The sequence below is a fragment of the Ranitomeya variabilis genome, chromosome 2 (assembly GCF_051348905.1).
Source record: "Ranitomeya variabilis isolate aRanVar5 chromosome 2, aRanVar5.hap1, whole genome shotgun sequence".
Lineage (NCBI taxonomy): Eukaryota > Metazoa > Chordata > Amphibia > Anura > Dendrobatidae > Ranitomeya > Ranitomeya variabilis.
In genome coordinates, this window is record NC_135233.1 from 457,195,187 (window position 1) to 457,219,964 (window position 24,778).

The 24,778-nt window shown below is 43.5% G+C and overlaps 1 protein-coding gene across 1 annotated transcript in view; it reads right to left on the reverse strand.

The window, feature by feature from the left end:
• Positions 1-3,309: 3,309 nt before the first annotated feature.
• CCS (copper chaperone for superoxide dismutase) overlaps positions 3,310-24,778 on the reverse strand; it is a 41,990-nt gene continuing 20,521 nt past the window's right edge. Inside the window, exons 7-8 of the mRNA XM_077287372.1 lie at positions 21,689-21,792; positions 3,310-5,254 (exon numbers count right to left, since the gene is read on the reverse strand). Of these exons, the coding sequence (XP_077143487.1) occupies positions 5,101-5,254; positions 21,689-21,792 (258 nt within the window). The 3' untranslated portion in view covers positions 3,310-5,100. The remainder of the gene's footprint in view (positions 5,255-21,688; positions 21,793-24,778) is intronic.

Genomic DNA, 24,778 nt, shown 5'->3' on the forward strand with positions numbered 1-24,778 from the left:
GTAATTTGAAAAGAAAAAAGGAAGAAACTCACACAAACATAAAATCAGATGATTCAAGGCTTAAAAAAAAATACAAATGTGATAGATCCCAAGTTGAATCCCTGTACAAATGTAAACAAGGACACAAGTAACACACATGCATGTTTTCACAATTTTAAAACATACGTTTTTTTCAGAATTGCGCATCAAAATTTTTAATTTGATTTCTCCAAAACAAAATATAAAGAAACAGTCTTGTGACATATCAAATGAAAGCCAGTACCGTTCTGAGAAAAATGATGCCTCTCCCACCTCTATATCTTAATTCTAGCCCGAGATATGATAAAAAATGTAAAGCCATACCAGGCCAAACTCCATGCTTTTTCAAAACTTTAAAAATCTGTAAAAAATTAAACTGATGAAGAAAAAAATTCTAAACTTTTAATTTGTAATTAACTAAAGTTGTACTTCATAAAAACAAAAAATAAAAAAAATCTAAAGACGTAAGGTAAAAAAAATATTCATATTTGGATCACTTGATATGGAATGACCCCATATAGTTCTCACAATACCGCCATATAGATCACACATAATGGTGCCATATAGTTCTCATAATACCATCATATAGATCACACATACCGCCATAGTGTTCTCACATAATACCGCCATATAGATCACACAATACCATTATATAGATCACACACACCATGTAGATCACACATAAAACCACCATATAATTGTCACATAATAATGCCACATAGATCACACATAATCCCACAATATATAATGGTCATATATTTTTTACATTATTCCACCATACTGATCAAACATAATACCACCATAAAGATCACATATAATACCGTCATATAGATCACACATAATGCCATAATACAGATCACACATAATACTTGTCCGCATCAAGTGTAGTCTATATGACAGTGCTATGTAAAAAATATATATGGTGGCATCATGTGTGATCTATATGGCAGTATTATGTAAAATATATATGGCGGTATAATGTGTGGTCTTTATGGGAGTATTATGGTATTATGTGATAAATAGATATGGCAGCATTATGCGTGATCCATATGGCAGTGTGCTGGTCTATGGGGAGGTCACAGAGAGAGATATACGGTGGAGGGAGCAGAGTATTTCAGGAGAGCAGTGTGTTGGTCTATGGGGGGAGTGTGCGCACGCTGACGCGCACACGCACATCTGTATACTTAGCCTTTACTGGCTATTAAAATGGGGGACCCCAAACAAAAAAAAATTACGTGGGGTCCCCCTATAATAACCAGCAAAGGTTATGCAAACAGCTGCGGGATATTAATAGCCTAGGAAGGGGCCATGGATATTGCCCCCCCAGGCTAAAAACCATCAGCTCTCAGCCGCCCCAGAAATGGCGCATCTATTAGATGCGTATTTTCTGGCACTTTGCCCGGCTCTTCCCACTTGCCCTGTAGTGGTGGCAAGTTGGTTTCATATTTGTGGGGTTGATGTCACCTTTCTATTGTCAGGTGACATCAAACCCACAGCTTAGTAATGGAGAGGTGTATATGAGACACCTATCCATTACTAAACCTATAGTTGTATTGTAAATAAAGACACAGCCAGAATAAAGTCCTTTCTTAATCTTAATTAAACTATACTTACCGAATACATAATCCCCGAATCCCTCATCCTTGTCTCCTGCAACAAAAATAAAATAAACCACAAATATTCCTCACCTGCCTGCCGAGAAGATAATCCATAATGTCCCACGACGATCCTGATCACTTTGAGAGCAGTCACATCAGTGATATGACTGCTCTCAAAGACAGCCGGCGATAGACTGACAGGATGAGATCGCCCCCTGCAGTGGATCACTGCGCCGCCGTGAGTATAATGTTTTTTTTATTTTTATGTCAATGTGTATGTAATGTAACTTTTTTATTTATTTATTTTTTTAACTGTGAGCACAGGTAGCGGCAGATGATACTACTCTCCCATCAGACATAGCCTAATGGGAGCAGTAGTCTCATTGGTCCGCGCCTGCTTTTTTACCGCAAGTCACTGCTGCAGGTCACAGTCAGCTGCGGAATCACACTGACATCTGCCAGCATGATCCCGCAGCGCTGTGACCGACAGTACCGGCGGTAGAGTTACCGCAGGTGACAGTCACAGCTGTGGGGGTCACGCTGACATGTGACAGCATGACCCCCGCAGCTCCTGTTATCGCAAGCACTGAGCTGTGTGTGCAATGGGGAAAGACATACAGGGGGAGAGGAGTGCATAGGAGCGAGAGCGAACAGGCACAGGGGGATGGAGAGCACACATGGGGAGAGACAGTCACCTCCAGGGTCACAGAGGGAAGATATATGGGGGAAGGAACAGGGTGACTGCAGCACAGAGTATTTCAGGAGAGCAGAGTGCTGGCCTATGGGAGATCACAGAAGAGATATATGGGGGAAGGGTGTTTGATCCCTGTTGTGTGCACGCTACTTCTCTCCTGTTTTATGACTAACATTCTTGCCATCCCCCCTTCCCCCACCTTAATCCCTGTCCTGTCAGCTGTCCTGCTTTCTCCAGGTGTCAGCTCCCTCTCTGCAGGCTGTAAATGCAGCTTACCGGAGATCACAGGGACTGTGTGTGTGAGGAGGCGGAGACAGAGCAGGAGAAGCACCCAGGGAGGGCAGCGTGTGAGGAGCAGAGGATGTCTGCCCAGGACGTGCAGTACGTGGAGTACAGAGGAGCACGGAGGTAAATCACCCGCACTCCCCACTCCCCATCCTCCGGCTCCAGTGAGCACTTCTGTCCTGCGATAGAGAGTAAGTGGAGCTCGGCAGATTGCACTGGGCTATAGTAAAATGGCTGCTAGTCACACCTACAGCAGTGAGTTGTGCAGCCCACAGAGGCGTGCCCAGCTCACTGCTAATGCTGCAATGTTAGAGATAGGAGATAATAGACCGGCGGCGCTGACCCTATGTCCATGGGGTGCCGTAATATGACACTGTTAGTGTCGTGCTACTGCTGTGAAACCAAGATGTCAGCCCCAGTGCCTTCTTTAAACTCACAACACACTAAATCTGTTTCACATGCATTTAAAACTTGGTTATAGCAGCATGTTATGCTACATTACAGTGATTTATTAATGATCTACAAACGCGGTACCTTCCCTTTAAGGTGACATAAATTATTTAGGGATTAGGTTAGGGTCCCCCCTACTGGACACTTTGTTGCATTGTCTTTTGTGCATTCTTTGCATTTCTGAATATTACAGTCAAATTTTGAAGAATTTATTTCGTTAGATGGTTCTCTTCAGCGGCTGTTGATAACATTCACTCTGAAAGGTATTTTCATAATGTTTATTACAAATTTTCAGGAAATACACTCGCTTAAAATTTCTTATAAATTTACAAATTAATATTTTTCAGATTCAAATATGAATGCACTGCATTAATAATAATCTCAAATGTAGAGACCCATCCTAAGAAATTAGCAAATCGTCTTCAGATCAGTGTTACTCTTTGGTTTTAAAAGCAAAAAACAAGATCTGAGTGCTTACAGCACAGAAAAGCTATAAACTTCATGAGCTCTGATGACAGATTTTTTAGCTCACTTGCTAGATTTTCTGAAGCATAAAATAAGCAGTAAATTACCAGCGGAAAAAAAATAACCTAAAAGTACATTAGATTCATAGATCCTTCTGTTGGTCCCCATTTACCTAGTTGCCTTTTTTAAAAGTGTGATTACACAGAGTAATTGATGTCGGACTTTTGCAATGAAAATTTAGCAGGACTATTTCAGCAACTACACCAGCATGAAGTTGTTCAGTCATCGCTGTGGTTACTGTTGTGCAGATATACTGACGAAATCCACAGGAAACAACCGCAGCGTAAATTGACATATTGCAAATGTCAAATCGGCAGTGCTGGTTCATTACAACTTTTCCCTGCAGCGTGTGAATGAGAGATTACTTCATATACTACTCTAGTTCAGGAAAATGACAGTAGATTTACCAACTGGATATCCGATGCAAATACGTCCCATGTAAACAAGTCTTAAAGCAAACTCTCTTTTTTATGCCACAAGTGCAGATAAAAAAAGGCACAGATGTAATTAGCAAGTACAAAATAAGCTGGTGGGCAAACTTGTTTAATGACTACCATGTGTGCTAGATTCTGATTTTTTGGAAAGAAATTGAGGATCATGATGGCCCTAATTCATCAATTGTGTTTTTTGCTGATTTTTTTTTTTTTCTTTGTCAAATTTTTTATACCTTTTAGGCTATGTGCACACGTAGCGGATTAGCCTTAGGAATTTCTGGTGAAGATTCTGCCGCTCTTGGCAGAAAACGCAGCTGCGGATTTTGTGCGGATCAGCAGCGTTTTTTGTGCGTTTTGCTGCACTTTTTACCCCTGCGGATTTCTATAATGGAATGGGTACAAAAACGTTGCAGATTCGCAAAAAAGAAGTGACATGCTACTTCTCTTAAACTGCAGCAGATTTTCCGCAAAGTGTGCACAGCTTTTTTTTTTTTCTCATTGATTTACATTGTACTGTAAATCAATTGCGGATCTGCAGCGTTTCTGCACCGCAAAAAACGCTGCGGGTCCGCAGAGAGTCCGCAACGTGTGCACATAGCCTTAAAATGGCATAATGGCTCACTAATTTAGCACAAAAGCAAAAATTTTCTTTTTTGTCTTGAACTGTTTTTCCGACTTCATGCAAAAAAGTGGCAAGTTTTACAAAAATTTAGCCAAAATACTGGCGAAATCAAGAAATGCATCGGGAAGGAGAGCGGGGACTGGAATGGAGTTGCATCAAATTTTGCAACTTTTTAAAAAGTTGTTATTGATGAACCAGGCCAAAAAAAAAAAAAAAATGATGGAATTGCTAAACTTCACCCATAAGAAGAAAAACAAAACAAGTAAAAACAAAACAACAACAAAAAAATGTGAGCACATATAACAGACTTTAAAAAAAAGCACAAATAGCATAAGAAAATTGGGTACAAAAAAAAAAAAAAAAAAAAAAAAAGGAGAAAAAACACACAAAAGTAAACAAAAACAGGTGGAAAGGCAAAAATAAATTGAGGCCAATGTGATTAGACTTCCAGCTAGCTAGGTACTGCAGATGGCACTACAAGTTTGCGTAATTAGCATGGTCTTTTTTCCGTTCTGGGCCAGCTATAGGACGGTCTCGTTCTTCCCATATGGTTATGCCATCACAAGAACAAATTTTTTTTGCATTCTCAAAAAGGCCTGCGGAGCGGGCAATGATTCCGCATGCCAACCTGCGAAAGAGCAAAAGAGAACGATTATATATCTGTCATATACTCATGTATTGGTTTTCCTTTAATAATCAGAACATATCAAAACGACTTCAGATTTGGAAGTAATCTGCGAGCAGAATTGAATGCATTAGGCAATTATTTTCATCCCCATCGGGAGCTTCAGTCATGCAAACCACAATAGAATCCAAGGACCCTTGACGGTAAGTCAATGGGATCTACTGAGCCCCACTGATGTTTTCAATGCGACAGCAGTGCTATGGTATATAGTTAAAAAAACAGAAAAAAAAAACCCTTGAAGGCACTATTGCTGGATATACAGATGAGATGTTAGTTCTGCACGGCACATAGAAGATTAATTGAACAGCTGCAGTGAAATATTATACTTTATTTGGAGTTTCAGTGACGCGTTTCGGGGAACAGGTCCCCTTCATCATACCGCGCAAATTACCAGATGATTGGAACTACTCTTCAATGAGATAGCCATCTCTTAACCAGAGGTGGGGAACCTCAGGCCCCAGGGCCATTTACGGCCCTCGATGACCTTTTATCAGGCCCCCGAGCAGATTCTCAGGGACCGCATTCTTGGGCAGAGAGGTGTATTTTGATTACAACCAGTTCATTAATTTCTTCTTGCTCTGTTAGCACACACACATGCAGTGTTCACTACTGAACACTGAAGGGCATGCAATGAAAGATTATGTCCTGAAACCAGTGCCAGAATTAGGATGTACTTTGTGGGCGGAGTTTGGACGGCCCCCGAAGGATGGTATAAATATCCAAATGGCTCTTGGCAGAAAAAAAAGATTCCCCACCCCTGTCTTAAATGAATCTGCTCTGCAACACTGACACATCATAAGGGTATCCAGCCGTGTACTGAAGACATTTTTTCTACATACCATAGTACTGTGGCTCTACTGAGTAACCTCCGGGCCTTTAAAGGCAACAGATCATCGGACGATGACCTTTTGTTTAAAATCAGATTGACTGCATCACAGAATTTTTTGATCTAATTAGTTCTGAGGAATAAATGAAGATACCGTATTGTGAAGAGCGGAACAAAAATGGTTACCTCAATGAACCAAAAAGGAATTTGTGATCAATATTGACCTGTCCATTCAAGGACATTTTAGCTATAGTGTGAAATCCTATTTTTTGTTTGTGAAACTGCCACTTAGGCGAAACTGTACTGTTTTGTTTGTTGTGAAACTATCACATAGCCGAAACTGTTTTTTTTTTGTCTTCTCTTTTCTCTCTTTGTTTAAACAAGCAAAACTTGTATAACCACTGAAACTACCTGTACAACTATATAAAGAGGGGATAGCACCTTGAAGGCAGGCGTGCTTCAAAGGCTTCCCAGTGATATACTATACGAGACGTGTCTTGTGTATTATTTCTGGTGATTCCCCACTTCCAAAGGCTGCTCCGACTGAGTGTGGTCCCGACATTTCCTGGCGCCCGAACAGGGACCCGAGGTCTGTGTACTCCTTCAAGAACACCGGCAGAATACGAACGAAAAGAGAATCTGGGATAATGGACGGCAGATGAATATAAACCTGGCCAGGTAAGAGACACTGTTAGATCTCTTATATCTGCCCTGCACTGTCCGTAAGATTTTCTGTGTCGTGTCCTTTAGCGGGTAGTTCTAGTAGAGGAGGATACCTATAGCTCGGGTTCTTGAACTACTTAGGAATTGACCACCTCACGGAGTACGGCATTTAATGAGAGTGAATGTGAATAGAAGGTGTGTGGAAGTTGGGAATAGCCCTATAAGCCGCCCAGGGTGTTGAAACAGAAGAAGTGACTGTCCCACTGGGCAACGTGGTTGCGTCCTTTCGGGGAGACCTCCGCGCCTATGTTCAATCTCTGATCCTGTCTTTGACGAAAACCTGGTGACGGATAAGTGTATGATAGTATGAGCCCAGGACAGATAAATTAGCCTGGGACAAGATACGTTGTATTTTGATCCTCTGTCTGGTTGCATTTGTGTTGTTTGCTATAGGTGTAGGAATCAGGATTTTCTTACATCAACACGGTACGCAGAAGCCGTTAAACATCCTAGCTCCTTAGGAAGAAGGTAACGAGGTATTCTCATACCCAAACGCCACCTAGGGCAAGAAAAGAAAAAAGCTCAGGATAAGAAAATGGGGAATAAGCAAACAAAGTCGGAACCAGAAGAATTAGATATCTATACTATCATAAAGGAGAGAAGTGGTGAAGATGCCACTAAGGGGCTGAGAAAGATTTTTAGTAAGTTTGGAGTTACTAAGGCAGAAGCCTTTAGTAGAAAAAAAATGGGAAGGAATTCAGGAAAAAAAAAAAGGCATAATCAGAGACAAGAAATGGATAGATCAGATCCAAGCGTTGATTGATGTCTCTAGGGTAGCAGAAAAAGAGGGATGGACATATGATCAACAGAATAAAAAGTGGTGTATTAGACCCGCAGGCTATGGAGAAAAACAAAATGTGGAATATAAGAACACCCCACCCCCATACCTTAACCCACATGCCCCATCTTTTCTCCAAACACCACCTCAAATTTAGCCGGACCAGGAGGATGGGTATGTCCGCACTGTGGACAACAAAATCCAGACTGGAGAAATGATTGCCTAGCCTGTGGTACACCTAGACATGGCGCTGTACTTGCCCGTTAGGGTAGTACCAAGACCCTTTAGGGAACCTGGTGCTGACGGAGTAATGGGAACTAGATCTCACCAAACTCGACAATATTTCCCTTGGTCCCCCGCTGAAGGCATGTCTCTCTTGCATAACGCACCAGATCCCACCCAGTGTCCAGTTAGATTTGCACAATATATACAGCAAATTATGCAGACTCACGCTGGAGTTTGGGCAGATGGAGAAGAATTATGTAGAATGAAAATGACTCCTGGACTCTTCCAGGAGCTATTAGCAAATCTACAGGTACATAGGCCCCAGGCAGGAGATGGTGCCTTACAAACGATAGAATCAGGTACGCAATTTGTAGATCACTTAATGGTTTTCATGAGGGAAAAACAGAGGCAGAGAGGAACAACGGGAGTGGTGGCTCAGAAATCTGGACAATCAGTAGACGAATATTATCTAAGTGTAGAAAATAATTTCAGAGATGAAGGCATGGATCTAACCGCTTCAGGAATGATGAGGTTAGTTACAAAAACCTTTATAGATGGATTGTCTCCAAAAGTGAAGGAAAAAGCTTAAGGCCGCAACCCCTGATTGGAGAACCTTGGAAGACCCACACCTGGCTAGACAGAAAGCTGTAGGGATAGAAATGGACTTAAGAGAAAATTCTAAGCCAGTAAGAATTGCACAGGCTAATACTGGCTCTGCTAATCAAAAGTTTACTTGTCATTACTGTAAGAAGCCAGGACATTTCCAAAGGGAATGTAGGAAGAGAAAAGCAGATATAGATTCAGGAACCTTTGTACCCAAAAATAGGATAAATAACCCAGCGCCTGATCAAACAGACAGCTCAGAATGACTGAAGGTTATGCAGGTCTCTCTTCCTTCTAGAAGACCAATAATACAAGTTGAGGTTGAGGGTAAAAATGGGTATTATACCTACCGATAATTCGGTTTCCAGGAGTCCATCCTGACAGCACGCTGGAGGACGTCCTCCTCCTCCTTGCTGGGACAGGAAACAACACGAGAGGTTAAAAGGTCCCACTCCGCCCCCTTTCCTTTAGTGTTTTGACAAGTACCACACCATGGATAGATACCATTTGAATTTTATTAACCAAATCATATTTACAGCATATGACATAGTATACATAAGGGGGGGAAGTAACGGTGCTGTCAGGATGGACTCCTGGAAACCGAATTATCGGTAGGTATAATACCCATTTTCCAGGACGTCCCCCTGACAGCACGCTGGAGAATACCAAAGAAACTCCTTTAGGGTGGGACAACTGCCTGGAGAACCTTTCTCCCAAAAGACATTTGTTGATTTGCTAACACATCCAATTTGTAGTGTTTACAGAATGTGTTCACACTGGCCCAAGTCGCAGCTTTACAAATTTGTTCTAATGATGCCCCTGCCCGTTCGGCCCATGACGCTGAAATGGCCCGAGTTGAATGGGCTTTTATTCCCACAGGACAATCTACCCCTTCTGACACATAGGCTTTTGAGATTACTGTAGTGATCCATCTAGCTATAGATGTTTTGGATGCTTTTTTACCCTTATTTTTACCCCCAAACAGGACAAAAAGATTGGGATCCTTTCTCCAAGTACTAGTGGCCTCTAAATAATCTAGTACTGCCTGTCTGACATCAAGAGAATGTAAAGATTGTTCTTTTGTATTAGAGGGTTTATTGCAAAAGGAGGGTAGAATTATTTCCTGATTTCTGTTTTGTACTGAAGCTACTTTGGGAATAAATGATGGATCTAGTTTTAGGATTATATGATCCTCACGAACCTGGAGGTACGGGTCCCTAATTGATAGGGCTTGTATTTCCCCTACTCTTTTGGCTGTCGTAATAGCTACCAAAAAGGCTGTTTTCCAAGTTCTTATTGCAATGGGCATGTCATCTTTCTGGGTAAAAGGATCTTTACATAGAGCTCTGAGTACTAAATTTAAATCCCAAGGGGGAGTTAATTGCCTAACTGTGGGACATAATCTCTGGACAGCTTTTATGAATCTCATTATCCACGGGTGAGAGGCTAATGGATAATCCAGAAATGTGCTAAGTGCTGAAATTTGTACTTTAAGGGTACTAGGTCTCAGCCCCATATTAAATCCCGATTGGAGAAAATCCAGAACTCTGGGCACATCCGGGTTTTCTGACATTCCGGCCGACCTGCCACCTCTCATACAGAACTTCTTCCAAATTTTGTAATAAATTGATGAAGTTACTGGTTTACGACTAGCTTGGATCGTTGAGATGACTTCATCAGATAACCCTCGCGATTTCAGGATGTCCCTCTCAGGATCCATGCTGAAAGGTGCAATCGTTCCGGGTTTTAATGTAACACTGGCCCTTGATGAATCATGTCCTTCCATAGAGGAAGACTGACTGGACTGTCCATCGCCATGGCTCCTAACAACGGAAACCAGCTCCTTCTTGGCCAGAATGGTACTATCATCAGAACTGTTGCTTGGTCTTCCTGAATCTTCCTGAGGACCCTCGGAATGAGTGCTATTGGGGGAAAAGCATAGGATAGTGGTTCGACCCATGTTTGACTCAAGGCGTCGACTGCTTCTGGTATGTCTGTAGGGTTGAGGGAATAGAATCTGGCCACCTTCGAATTTTTTCTTGTAGCGAATAGATCTATCCTGGGAGTCCACCAGCGATGACATAATTGGTGAAAGATTTCTTGGTTTAATTCCCATTCTGTGGGACAGACTTCTTTCCTGCTCAGATAATCGGCCAGGACGTTTTGAGATCCTTCTAAGTGGACTGCTGTGATTGACAGGACTGTGTTTTCTGCCCAAGAAAATATTTTCCGTGCCAATTCCTGAAGTGGTTTGTATCTGGGACCTCCTTGGTGTCTTATGAAGGATACTGCTGTCATGTTGTCCGTTAAGATTTTCACATGTTGGTTTTTTAAACGGGAGTGATTCCTTCTTAGAGCTTCCCAAATAGCGTAAAGCTCTCTGTAGTTTGAAGATCTTCGACTGATATCCTTTGGCCATCTGCCCTGGACGAATGATCCTTCTAGATGGGCTCCCCAACCCCACTGGCTGGCATCCGTAGTGATCACCACACACGGGGTACAGGTCCATGGAACCCCCACTCTTAGGTTGCTGTATTGTGTCCACCAGTGCAATGACTTTTTTACTGCCTTTGATAGGTGGATTACTCTGTCCAGTGATGACTGACGTCGATCCCATGCCGAGAGAACCTGATCCTGTAGCAATCTTGAGTGAGCCTGTGCCCACCTTACGCAAGTGATACAGGCTGTCATCTTCCCTAAGACCTTCATGGCTGATCTTATAGTGACCTGGTGCTTTATGAATTCCATGATTAATGCTCTTATTGACACCTGTTTTTCTCTTGGCAAAAAGGATTGTCTTGTGGTGGCATCTAGAAGAACTCCCAAAAATACCTTCCGAGATTCGGGTTTCATGTGAGATTTTTCTTGATTCACGACCCAACCTAGATATTTTAGGACTGCAATGGCTCGATCTCTGTGTAGGATTAAGATGTTTCTTGTTCTGGCTACCAGCAGAAAATCGTCCAGATAAGGAATTATTGTAATTCCTTCGTTTCTTAAGTATGCCACCACTTCCGCCACCAATTTTGTAAATATCCTCGGTGCTGACGCCAGGCCGAACGGGAGACCTTGAAATTGAAGGTGGCAGGTTTGGTCCGGAAACTTTACAGAAAACCTCAGAAGCTCCTGAGATGTTGCATGGATTGGAACCTGATGATACGCACTTTTTAGGTCTAGCGTACACATTACCGCATCTTTGTCTATGAGATGGACCGTTGTTTTTATTGATTCCATTCTGAATCTTTTGTATTTTACATAGACGTTCAATGGTTTTAAGTTTATTATTGTGCGTGTTTCCCCTGATGGCTTTGGGATTGAGAATAGTGAAGAGTAGTGACCTCTGGCTATTTCTGTTGTGGGGACCCGCACTATAACTTGAGAACTGAACAACTTCAGAATGTCTATGAACATTGGTGAATCTTTTGCCACCTTGGTAGGTGGGATACACCTCTGTGGTGCTGGGGATATGAGCTCTATCCTGTAACCCTCTGAAATGATTTTTAGGACATAGGCATTTTTTGTCACTTCTTTCCAGTTGTCCAGAAAGAGACTGAGCCTGCCCCCTATACCTATGGCGTCATTGTCTCCTAGATCTAGGGCTTGACCCAAACAGGGAGTTTCTTCCCCTTCGGTTCTGAGAATAGGCACCTCTATAGGAACCTCTGCTGGGTCTCCACTGTTCTCTATAATCCGGCTGCTTGAATTTATAGGAACTTCGAGGTGGAGGTCTCTTCCGAAATGGCTGGAATTTTTTCGGTTTTTCCTCAGGAAAACCTTTTTTATTATCTGATGCGGATTCCAGAATATCGTCTAATGCTTGTCCAAATACCTTGGACCCTGAAAAGGGAATAGCACATAATTTGTTTTTTGATGCATTATCCCCTGACCAAGATTTGAGCCATATAGCTCTACGAGTCGCATTGGATAACGAACTATTTCTGGCCGCAAATCTAACGGATTCTGCTGATGTGTCCGCCATAAAGGCTGTGGCAGATTTTATGATGGGTAAGGAGGAAATCAAATCGGCCCGTGGGGTTTTATTCACCAAATGTTCCTCTAACTGCCCCATCCACAAATACATTGATCTAGCTACTGATGTGGCTGCAATGTTAGCTTTTATCAGTGCTGCCGACGTCTCCCATGAACGGCGCAACAGAATATCTGATTTGCGGTCCATAGCGTCTCTGAGACTAGAAGAGTCCTCGAATGGAATAGCCGTTTTTTTAGTAACTTTGGCTATAGGCACGTCGATCTTCGGAATTTCCTCCCATGCCTTGATGTCTTCCGGATCAAATGGTAGACGACTTTTAAATTCTCGCGATACTATCAGTCTACGTTCAGCATCTTTCCATTCTTGTAATATCATCTGTTTGAGGTGATCACTCACAGGGAATACCGTCTGTCTTTGTGATGTCAGTCCTCCAAACATCAAATCTTGTCTGGATTTCGGCCGCGGTTCTTCTTTCATCTGCATTGTATTTCTCACCGCCTGCACTAGATCTTCCGTCTCTTCCACATGGAATAGAAATTTTCTTCCTTGATCCTGTTCCTCTAATGGTAGTTCTCCTTCTTCTTGATCCGAACTTCTCCCATCAGATTCTTCTTTAGAAAGCACTTCCTCATCATCTTGGTCCAGATCCAACCGTGGCCTTTTACGGCTCCGACCTGGGCTGGAGGGGTACCGCTGTGTCATGGAAGCCAATGAATTTTGTACCTCTTCCCGGATTAAAGACCTCATTTCAGATAGTAATGATGGTTGTTCTTCTCTTACAACTCTGGAAATGCAGGACTCGCATAATTCCTTTTTATGTGCCTCTGGTAATTTAGCATTACATATGGAACATCGTCTGGACTTTGTCAGTGCTTTGCCTGACTTTTTTGCCACTGACAGGGATGTCTGTTGAGTCTCCTTATCCTAAGTATAAGAATGAGTACATCTTAGTGACTTAGGAATAAGTGAGAAAGGTAATATGCGCTATGCGCACTTACCCCAGTCTCCTCACTCCTGGGATCCACATCCTCTGTTTAAATATAAATATATATATCATATAAATAGAACGTCTCCTGCTAGATATATGTATATAGGGATTTTGCAGCACTGCTGCACTTACCCCTTGTCTCTGGCATTGCAGACCTCCTCTCCGGCTGTTTCACTTGCATGCACCTGCGTCCTGGTTAATGTAGAGCTCACTCCAACCTGTAGAACGCCGGCGCCTATTTTTAAATCTGGCGCCTTTTTATATACGCTTTAGTGTTCCACCCTGTGGAACGCATACCCTGCCGCCGAATGTACCGGATCTGATGCCGCTGACGTCACCGGAAGCGCTATATCACTTACTTCCGCATTCCACGCAGTGGAACGCACGCTGAAGCCGGGAGGTTCTGCTGCCCCTGCCTGCTCGTATAAGAGCATGCGGACCTCTGCGCCCATCCTGGCGCCGGCGCCTCTTGTCCTTCCTGAGCCGAGAGCCTCCCCCTGGGAGGAAGCGGCTCACCCAGGAGCGCGTCCGCTCGACTGGTCTCTGGACGCAGGGACTCCCACCCGGGGAGTATGTGCCCTGGGCTACCGACGAGGGGGAAGGATTTTGGACCAGCCGCACGATCCCCCTGAGCCCTCCGGTAAGCTTGATCTCTCGTGTGTCCCTCCATGCAGGGACAGGAAAAACACTAAAGGAAAGGGGCGGAGTGGGACCTTTTAACCTCTCGTGTTGTTTCCTGTCCCAGCAAGGAGGAGGAGGACGTCCTCCAGCGTGCTGTCAGGGGGACGTCCTGGAAAATGTACCTTTTCTGATAGATACGGGAGCAACATCCTCCATTTTAAATCAAGACTTTTTACCATATCCTGACAATATATCCTCAAAGGTAACATATGCAGAAGGGTATGATGGTAAAATTCAGGCGTTGCCCTTTACAAAACCTTTAAATGTGAGCTTTGGCCCTAAAACCTTTGTATCCAAATTTTTATTTGCTAAAGGTGCACCTACCTGCTTGCTGGGTACTGATGTCTTAAGTAAAATGCACGCAAACATCCATTTTAGAGAAAATGGCACAGTTATGCTGACCATCCCTGAAGATGCAGAAACTCTGGAACAATATGTTAGAATACAGGCAATGGAGGATTTTCCCGAAATTTACACTCAACAAGCAAAAATTGACTTGTCTCGGGTTCCTGACAGCCTATGGGCAAAAGGAGACACTGATGTAGGATTCTTATCAGTAGCTCCTATACTGTTAGAAACTGCCCCGGGAACCATTTTACCTCAGCTTAGGCAATACCCCATCAGCGCCCAGCAAGAACTGGCGATTTCTCAACAAATTCAGGATTGTGTGTTACAAGGTGTTTTGGTAGAAATCAGGTCACCCGCCAATACACCCTTATATCCTGTTAAAAAGAAAGTTTCCTCCAAAGAAACTATGGTGAAATATCGCATGGTGCACGACCTACGGGAAATCAATAAGGTTTTGGCACCGGTCACCCCTGTGGTACCGAATCCTCATACCTTACTGTCTCAAATTCCCAGCACTGCTGCATATTTTACGGTAATTGACTTATCAAACGCATTTTTTTCTGTGCCACTACATAAGAACTGTTGGCATTTGTTTGCCTTTACATTCAAGGGTAAACAATTAGCATGGACAAGATTGCCACAAGGTATGGTACACTCATCAACTTTGTACTCTGAAGCAATGCAGACCGTGCTGAAAAATTTCACCCCAGAACCAGGAGTAGTCATTCTACAGTATGTAGATGACTTACTTATTTGTTGCCCTGATGAGCAGACGGCAGTTACCTCAACTGTTAATTTCTTAATTTTCCTAGCGCAAGAAGGCTATAAAGTAAATAGACAGAAACTCCAGGCTTGTCAACAAACAGTCGTGTTCTTAGGTCACTGCATATCACAGGGCATCAGACACCTCACACCTCAACGTACGGAAGCCATACGTAACATGCTTGAACCCAGGAATCACAAACAGCTGCGTGCTTTCCTGGGTATTGTTTCACACTGTAGACAGTGGATCATACATGCAAGTCAACTCATGCAGTCTTTATATGACTGTATTGCCAACACGCCATATTCACTCAGTGAAGAGGCTAAACAGTCATTTTCCTCTTTGAAAACAGCACTGGTATCAGCTCCGGCTTTGGGACTCCCAGACTACACTAAACCTTTTCAATTGATGGCAGCTGAGATATCCTCACATGCTACAGGGGTGCTCACACAAAAACATGGAAACAAACAGAGACCTGTGGCTACATATCAGCTCATCTGGACCCTGTAGCTAGAGCCGCACCTTCTTGTGTAAGAGTAGTAGCCGCAATTTCACTGTTATTAGATAAAGCTTCTGAGATTGTTCTTGATCACCCACTTCTAGTTCAGACCACTCATGATGTACATGGCATTCTTAACCAGGTCCAACCTAAACATATTTCAATGGCCAGACACCTCCGTCTCCAATGTTCCCTACTACTGCCGCCCAACATTTCCTTTGCCAGGGTTCAGACTCTTAATCTCGCGTATTTGCTCCCTTTAGAGTCTGAGGGGGGTACCATACCTGAGGAAACTGCACTCTCCAACTCCTTTGACCCATCAGAGTCAATGCATGATTGTGTACAATTAATGGAACAAGAGACTCAGGGCTTACGTAATGTACGTGACAAGCCACTCTGTAATGCTACATTTGAACTTTTCATAGATGGCAGTAGATATGCAGATATGAATGGACAATTTCATACAGGTTATGCGGTAGTAACTCAGCATGAAGTGCTGAAAGCAGAACCTCTCCCTGCTAATCAGTCTGCACAAGAAGCAGAACTTACGGCATTAGTTGAAGCTCTAAAAATAGCCAAAGATCAGACAGCAAACATATACACTGATTCTAGATATGCACATGGCATTATTTTCGATTTTGGCGTAATATGGAGAGCCAGAGGTTATATGACTGCTTCAGGCCAACCTGTTAAACATGCCTCCCTCATTAGACAGATTCTGGAGGCAGCACAAGAAACTAAAGAAATAGCGGTGATAAAGGTAGCTGCACATGTGAGACTCGACACCGAGGAAGCCAGGGGTAACGATAAAGCCGACAAAGCAGCAAAACAGGCAGCACGTAAACCCTTACATCATGCCCACACACTAGATAGCTCTGAAGATGATGAGGAGAGATTGAAGGAAGCTCAGAAACAGGTAGATGACGAAGAACGAGGGCAGTGGCAGAAAAAAGGGGCAGAAGATCAGCAAGGATTATGGAAAAAAGGAACTTTGTTGTGTTTACCCAGAGCCTGGTACCCCGCAGTGGCGAGTGACCTCCACCTACCTACGCATGTATCGGCAAACGGTATGACGCTCAAGGTAAAAGAAAGGTGGTTGGCTCCAGGCTTTGGTAATTTCGCTCGGAACATGTGTGCTGCATGCGCTATATGCCTGGCACACAATCCAGGTCAGACCATTAAAACCCCAACCAAGCATCATGTAAGACCACTGTATCCCTTTCAAAGACTCCAGATCAACTACATCCAGCTTCCTAGGTACAATGGATACGAATATGTGCTTGTGTGTGTGGACATGTTCTCAGGGTGGCCAGAGGCTTATCCAGTTCGTAAAGCCTCAGCAAAAACTACTGCCATTAAAATAGCACATGAACTGATACCCCGTTACGGCATGCCTGAGGTGATCGAGTCAGATAGGGGTACCCATTTTACTGGAGAAATATTCCAGAATGTTATGAAAATGTTGGGAGTAGAAAACCAGTTTCACACTCCGTATCACCCACAGAGTTCAGGTAAAGTGGAAAGATTAAATGGAACAATAAAATTAAAAATCCAGAAGGCCATGGCAGAAACAGGAAAGCCTTGGACCGAGTGTCTACCACTTGCCCTGTATTCCATCCGAAACGCCCCAAGGGGGAAGGCTAAGCTGTCACCACATGAGATTCTTTTTGGTAGAGCAGCAAATTTGGGTTGTTATTTTCCACAACAACTGATGTTGAATACTGAGACTTTAACTGCTTATGTACAAGAATTACAAAAACGTTTAACTAAAGTGCATTCGCAAGTTTTTGCTTCCCTTCCAGATCCAGAAAATCTCGAAGGAGGCCACAAGTTGGAACCTGGTGATCAAATCTACGTGAAAAGACACACCAGAAAGACTCTGGAACCGAGATTTGACGGACCTTTCCAAGTCCTGTTAACAACTCCAACAGCAGTCAAGCTTGAAGGAAAGGCATCATGGATACATGCAAGCCATTGCAAAAAAGCAGTATAAGACTCATGATATTGATGTTAATAATGTTAACCTCAACGGAGGCATGGGAAAGATTGAATTCTCTAGCCCCTTTGAACAATAGATTCGTACAACATCATAGAAAATTAGTGCATGATTTGTTAAATAATACGCAACCCCTGGCAGATTGTTGGATCTGTACCCATTCACCAGTATCAGCCACAAGTATACCTTTTCTAGCAGTTCCCGTGTCAGCTGAAGAAATATTCGCTTGGCCTAATTGTTCAGACAACCTGGCCAACAACCAACCTGGCAATACTAGACTATGGAATACTACAATCGCCATACCAGTTGTGGGATGGGTAGAATTTCCTTGGTGGCAGGGCAATCTTACAGGAAAAATAGGCAACTTACAATATTTAGCACTCAGAGGAGGAGCATGGGTACCTAGGAATAAGACTGGATTAACTGATTTAGGACAGGTCCCCACTGAAAATCTACAGCTCAGTTTCAGTACAACCACCCCTTCCTCTGATGCTTTCAAACCTACAGTATTGGAAAGGTACATACATAATAGAAAATGGGAACATTCCGAGTTGTTCCCCCAAGGTGATGCAAACAGTTGTACAAGTAAGCCGGGGAACCTGGTTTGTAATGAATCCGATGAGTATGTCAACGGAATGCATGTATGTGGGAATCCCGCAGCCGGGTACTGTAGCCCCTTGGGACAAAAACCCTCTTGGTGTATGCTTCAGAATGTATCTAGTTTTGTGGATTTGGCTCACAGATTGGTATTGCAGCACTCAGCTTTGTGGGATCTGCCTGAGGGTACATTTTGGATATGCGGAGAAGGAGCATATAAATGGCTTCCCGTAGGTATAAAGGGTACTTGTACATTAGGACGCCTAACCCCGGCTACTTTCATAATTTCGAACAAAAGTGAATATGCAAGCCGTGCCCAAGCACACACTGTATAAAAGAGCTGCAGATAACTCACCACGTCCCTCGGGGAGGCCACATATAGTACAAATGGGAATTCCCAACAAAATTGCTAGTACCATTTTTATTTATCCTATGTTAACACAGATGTGGGATAAATTAGTTAGAGCCACGGATTATCTAGATGACCAGATTTGGGATATATTGGACATATTAAATACTAGTATAGCTGTACAGAATCAGCTTATAATAGTCACTAACCAACATACCCTGGTATTGGATTACCTAACTGCCTCACAAGGGGGTATGTGTCAAATCATCGGACCCACCTGCTGTCATTATATAGACCCGAATAGTACTATGAGTATGAGATTTAAATTAGAAGACGTACAACGACTCAGGGATCAGTATGACAAAGACAATGACCAAAATAAGGATAGCTGGTGGTCAGATACCTTTTCTTTTCTTAACCCGGCCAATTGGTTCAGGGGGATCGGTGGGTGGGTTACCGGGATTATGCAAAGCCTAATACATACAGTTATAGTTATTGTAATTATATATGTATTATTCAAGGTTGTACTCAAGGGTATCTCGGTATGCACAAATAAATTTTGTGTAATAGATGCGAGAATATAAAGTTTTTTTTTGTAATATCACAAAAAGAATGACTAAAATAATCGTCTATATGACAAGGTTTTGAATGGAATATGTCAAAGGGGGGATTGTGAAGAGCGGAACAAAAATGGTTACCTCAATGAACCAAAAAGGAATTTGTGATCAATATTGACCTGTCCATTCAAGGACATTTTAGCTATAGTGTGAAATCCTATTTTTTGTTTGTGAAACTGCCACTTAGGCGAAACTGTACTGTTTTGTTTGTTGTGAAACTATCACATAGCCGAAACTGTTTTTTTTTTGTCTTCTCTTTTCTCTCTTTGTTTAAACAAGCAAAACTTGTATAACCACTGAAACTACCTGTACAACTATATAAAGAGGGGATAGCACCTTGAAGGCAGGCGTGCTTCAAAGGCTTCCCAGTGATATACTATACGAGACGTGTCTTGTGTATTATTTCTGGTGATTCCCCACTTCCAAAGGCTGCTCCGACTGACTGTGGTCCCGACAGTATATACTCAAGTATAAGCCGAGATTTTCAGCCCATTTTTTGGGGCTGAAAGTGCCCCTCTCGGCTTATACTCTAGTCATTGTCCCAGGGGGTTGGCGGGGGAGGGGGAGCCACGGCTGTCACATACTCACCTGCTCCTGGCAAGGTCCCTGCATCTCCAATGGTCTCTGGGCGCCGGCATCTCTTCCTGTGTTCAGCGGTCACGTGGTACCGCTCATTAAAGTAATGAATATGGACTCCACTTCCATAGGGGTGGAGCCACATATTCATTACGTTAATGAGTGGTACCAGTGACCGCTGAACACCGGAACAAGCTGCCGGCGCCCGGAGACAATTGGAGATGCAGGGACCGCGCCAGGAGCAGGTGAGTATAACGGGGAGGGTGAGCATTGCACGATATTTACCTCTCCCCGTTTCACCGCCGGGCGCTGCTCCATCTTCCGCATCCTCTGGCTGTGACTGTTCAGGTCAGAGGGCACGATGATGTGTTAGTGCGCGCCACCCTCTGCCTGAACAGTCACTGCGGAGGACACGGCGGTGGAACGGGGACAGGTGAATAGTGCAAGTGCCGGGGGCCTGAGCGACCAGAGGTGAGTATGTGATTATTTTTTAAATCGCAGCAACAGCATATGGGGCATAATTTCTGGATCATCTTATGGGGCCATCAACCATTATGCAGCATTGTATGGGGCATAATCTATGGAGCATGTTATGGGGCCATAATCAACCTTTATGCAGCATTGTATGGGGCAAATGTTTCTAGGGAGCATCTTATGGGGCCATTATTAACCTTTGTGCAGCCTTGTATGGGGCATATTTTAATATGGAACATCTTATGGGGCCCATCAAACTGTATGGAGCATTATATGGGGCATATTTTGTATGGAGCATCTTATGGGGCCCATCATAAAGTGGAGCATTATATGGGGCTCCTGATTCAATATGGATATTCAAAAACTCTTAACCTACTGATGTCTCAATTAATTTTACTTTTATTGGTATCTATTTTTATTTTTTAAATTTACCAGTAGCTGCTGCATTTCCTACCCTAGGCTTACACTCGAGTCATTAAGCTTTCCCAGTTTTTTGTGGCATAATTAGGGGTCTTGGCTTATACTCAGGTTAGCTTATACTCAAGTATATATGGAATTTTCAAATAGATATACATAGTGGCATGTATGAACTTTCCACTTCATGAGCCTTTTTTTTTTTCTTAGTAGGGTCTGTGTCGTTTAAGCTCTGCTTGAAATAGACGTTTAACCACAAATATACATTTTATGCATTTCTTACAAAATACTTTGATGTGAAATAAAATTGCATGAAGACGCTCATAATTGGTAAAGTGCTTATGGCCATTATAAAATGCGCCATGTGTCTACATTTTTTTTTTCAGCAAAGAAAATGTTCAGCACAGCCTAGGGTGGAGGTGCCTCGAAGTAGGTTCCCAAACCGTAAATAGTGGTATACAAAATACTTTAGCACACTCCAGTGAGTCTGATGCAAAGAGGGTGTTTAATACAATACATACAGTAGTCACAAACGTTTCGGTCTGCATGAACCTTCATCAGTGTACTATAAATAAGCGAGGTAGGGTGTATGTGGGTTAACCCTTAAGAGAATTTGCATCAATAGATAAAGTAAATGGGAGATCTTGTTAAGATGGTGGGCCAGACACTGGCCAGTCTGAAGATATACATGCAAGCCAGGGAAGGCTAAGAGGTGAGAGATGCGGAATCCACCACAAGTCCGACTTGCAGGGGCCTAAAGAGTGTATGTAATATTTAAAGTATGGATGTGTGAGGATATAACGACTAGAAACCCCTCTACATTTTGGTGGAAGATAGGATACAGAAGTGATTATGATGAAAGCTAAAAAAAAAAAAAAAAAAAAGATGATACGTGACAAAACTGCACAGTATATTGTAAAACTTCTTACCCTTTGCCAGAGTTGCCTGTAAGTTTAGATAAATGGAGAGATCCACGTCCAAGGTCATCTTCTCCTTCATCCACAATTAGAGACCGACCTATGATGTCCCATACCTTTGAAGAAATGACTTAGTGTGCATTAATGAAACAATAACCTCATACTAACACAAAGTGCTGTCAGCTAAAAAAAATCGTATTAAAGCAAACCTGTCAGCAGGATTTTGCCAAGTAAATGACACTATCATGTTGCCACTGTTCCACTGATTCAAATGATGCCTAGGATGAAGAAATCAGTCTTGTGGTTCTAGTATAATCAGTGTTAGGCCGGGACCACACATGAGAGAAACACGGACGAGTCTCGCATGTTAATACCCGCCACTGCCGCCGGCACTCGGAAGCGGAGCGTGTGGCTGCATGTATTGCTATGTGGCCACACACTCCGCTCCTGAGTGCCAGCGGCAGTGCCAGGTATTAACATGCGAGACTCGGCCGTATTTCTCACATGTGTGATCCTGGCCTTAGAAGTTTTCAGTTAATGAGATGCTCATGTTCCGGGGCGGGACTGTAGGCAGTCTCATTTTGTTGCTCTAGGCCAGAGAAACCAAGGAAAGACCTGCCCACAGGTCACCCCGAAGCACAAACAGTCGGTCTCTCTATCATCTCTATGATGAGGAACAGGTTTGTGCTTCGGGGCGGCCTGTGGGCAGGTCATTCCTTGGTGTCTTTGTCCATATTCCCTGCCATTTCTTCCTGCTTGACTGACCGCCTCTATGTTGTGTGACTTCAGACAAAAGAGCCATCAGTCAAGCAGGGAATAGAGCTGGAGTGACAGAGGCTTCAGATCTACAGCCTCATTTGCATATGAATTAAAATCCTGAGTTGTCAGTAATGGAGGAGCGGACCTGCCATGTAAAGGTATTGCTGGATTTGTCTTTGAAAGAGCTACAGGTGCATGTAAAGGGTTTGGAGGCTGAAATTTTGCTGACAGATTCCATTTAAATTGAATTCCTGAGTGTTTCCTTAAGGTACCGTCACATTAAGCGACGCTGCAGCGATATAGACAACGATGCCGATCGCTGCAGCGTCGCTGTTTCGTCGTTGTGTGGTCGCTGGAGAGCTGTCACACAGACAGCTCTCCAGCGACCAACTATGCCGAAGTCCCCGGGTAACCAGGGTAAACATCGGGTTACTAAGCACAGGGCCGCGCTTAGTAACCCGATGTTTACCCTGGTTACCAGTGTAAATGTAAAAAAAACCAAACACTACATACTTACATTCCGGTGTCTGTCGCGTCCCCCGGCGTCTGCTTCCCTGCACTGTGTAAGCGCCGGCCCTAAAGCAGAGCGGTGATGTCACTGCTGTGCTCTGTTTTACGGCCGGCGCTGACACAGTGCAGGGAAGCGGACGCCGGGGGACGCGACAGACATCAGAAGGTGAGTATGTAGTGTTTGGTTTTTTTTACATTTACAATGGTAACCAGGGTAAATATCGGGTTACTAAGCGCGGCCCTGCGCTTAGTAACCCGATGTTTACCCTGGTTACCAGTGAAGACATCGCTGAATCCGCGTCACACACACCGATCCAGCGATGTCAGCGGATGATCCAGCGACGAAATAAGGTGCTGGCCTTCTAGCTCCGACCAACGATATCACAGCAGGATCCTGATCGCTGCTGCGTGTCAAACACAACGATATCGCTATCCAGGACGCTGCAACGTCACCGATCGCTATCGTTATCGTTGTTAAGTTGTTCAGTGTGAAGGTACCTTTAGTGTTTGTAGTCCTTAATTATTGAATTAGTGAGAGACTGTCAACTTAGGAAGTTCGATGAACAGTTAAAACATAAAAAATTGTAAATCCAGATATATAAAACCAACGTTGAAGAAAGAAAAGGAGGCACTCACTGATCTTCCGAGACAGTTTCTTTATTTGCTTACATAAAAGTCTTCACGGCCGGGGGTACATTTGCACAGAGTGCGGCGAGCCTGACGACGGCCGTTTCACGCCTTCCTGGCGCTTCTACGGGTCAGTGAGTGAGCGCTCCCCGAGCCGGGGGAAGAAGACATCCGGAGGCATAACTCCTCCTCTGTCCAAATCCCCCCGCCCTGCCGGAACACCCCCTCACACACAAACACGGTAAAAACACTAAAAACCACATTTAACACTATCAGATGCACCAAACGCTTTAACAAACCTACCATTGTACAAGATGACTACATTTATAAATTGTGAACTATGCTCTCAATACTAATTCTGCATCTACTGGCTGGTACTGCAGCGAGCGGGCGACACTCATTAGTTGGAGAACTCGTCCTATCTAGTACTCTGACAGAGGGAAGACCGGAACAGTCTCCCCACCCAATCTGTCACCATTATCTAGCGTACTCCATGTAATACTGTATATCGGTACCCGAATAGGCAAACTTGGACTGACAACTTCTTGGGATAAACATGACGCCGGTTATATAAATATCTTATAGAAAAATGGACATATCTACCCGATCGTTAAAACCCAGCGGACCCATGGCTCCTGTCTGCATAATCCATCTTGTCTCCCTTCTCAACAACATGTTATGCAGATCACCTCCCTTCCCAGGTAAAGTCACTTTCTCAATACCTGCAAACTTCATCACTTTGGGGTCTCCTCCGTGGGTGTCAGGAATATGACTAATTAATCTAGGTACTCCCTTGCTTGTGGCAATTGATTTGTAGTGTTCGCGGAACCGTACATACAGGCATCGTATGGTTTTCCCTATATAAAAACGCCCGCATGGACAATATATTACATACACTACATATTTTGTTTTGCAGGAAATGAATTCTTTCACTGTGTGTGTTTTGTTGCACCCATAGTCAGAGTATGCCCTGTAATCCTGGTGACTACAATACGCGCAATGCCTGCATCGGTGGTTTCCCTTCGGGGTACTCTGTTCTAACCAATTATTTTTGTCCACGGATATTCGATTGCGGACCAAAAGATCCCTTAATCTCGTGCTACGCTTATTAGATATTAGCGGTCCTCGGGTTACTATTTCCAGTTTGCAGGAATTGAGAAAGTGACTTTACCTGGGAAGGGAGGTGATCTGCATAACATGTTGTTG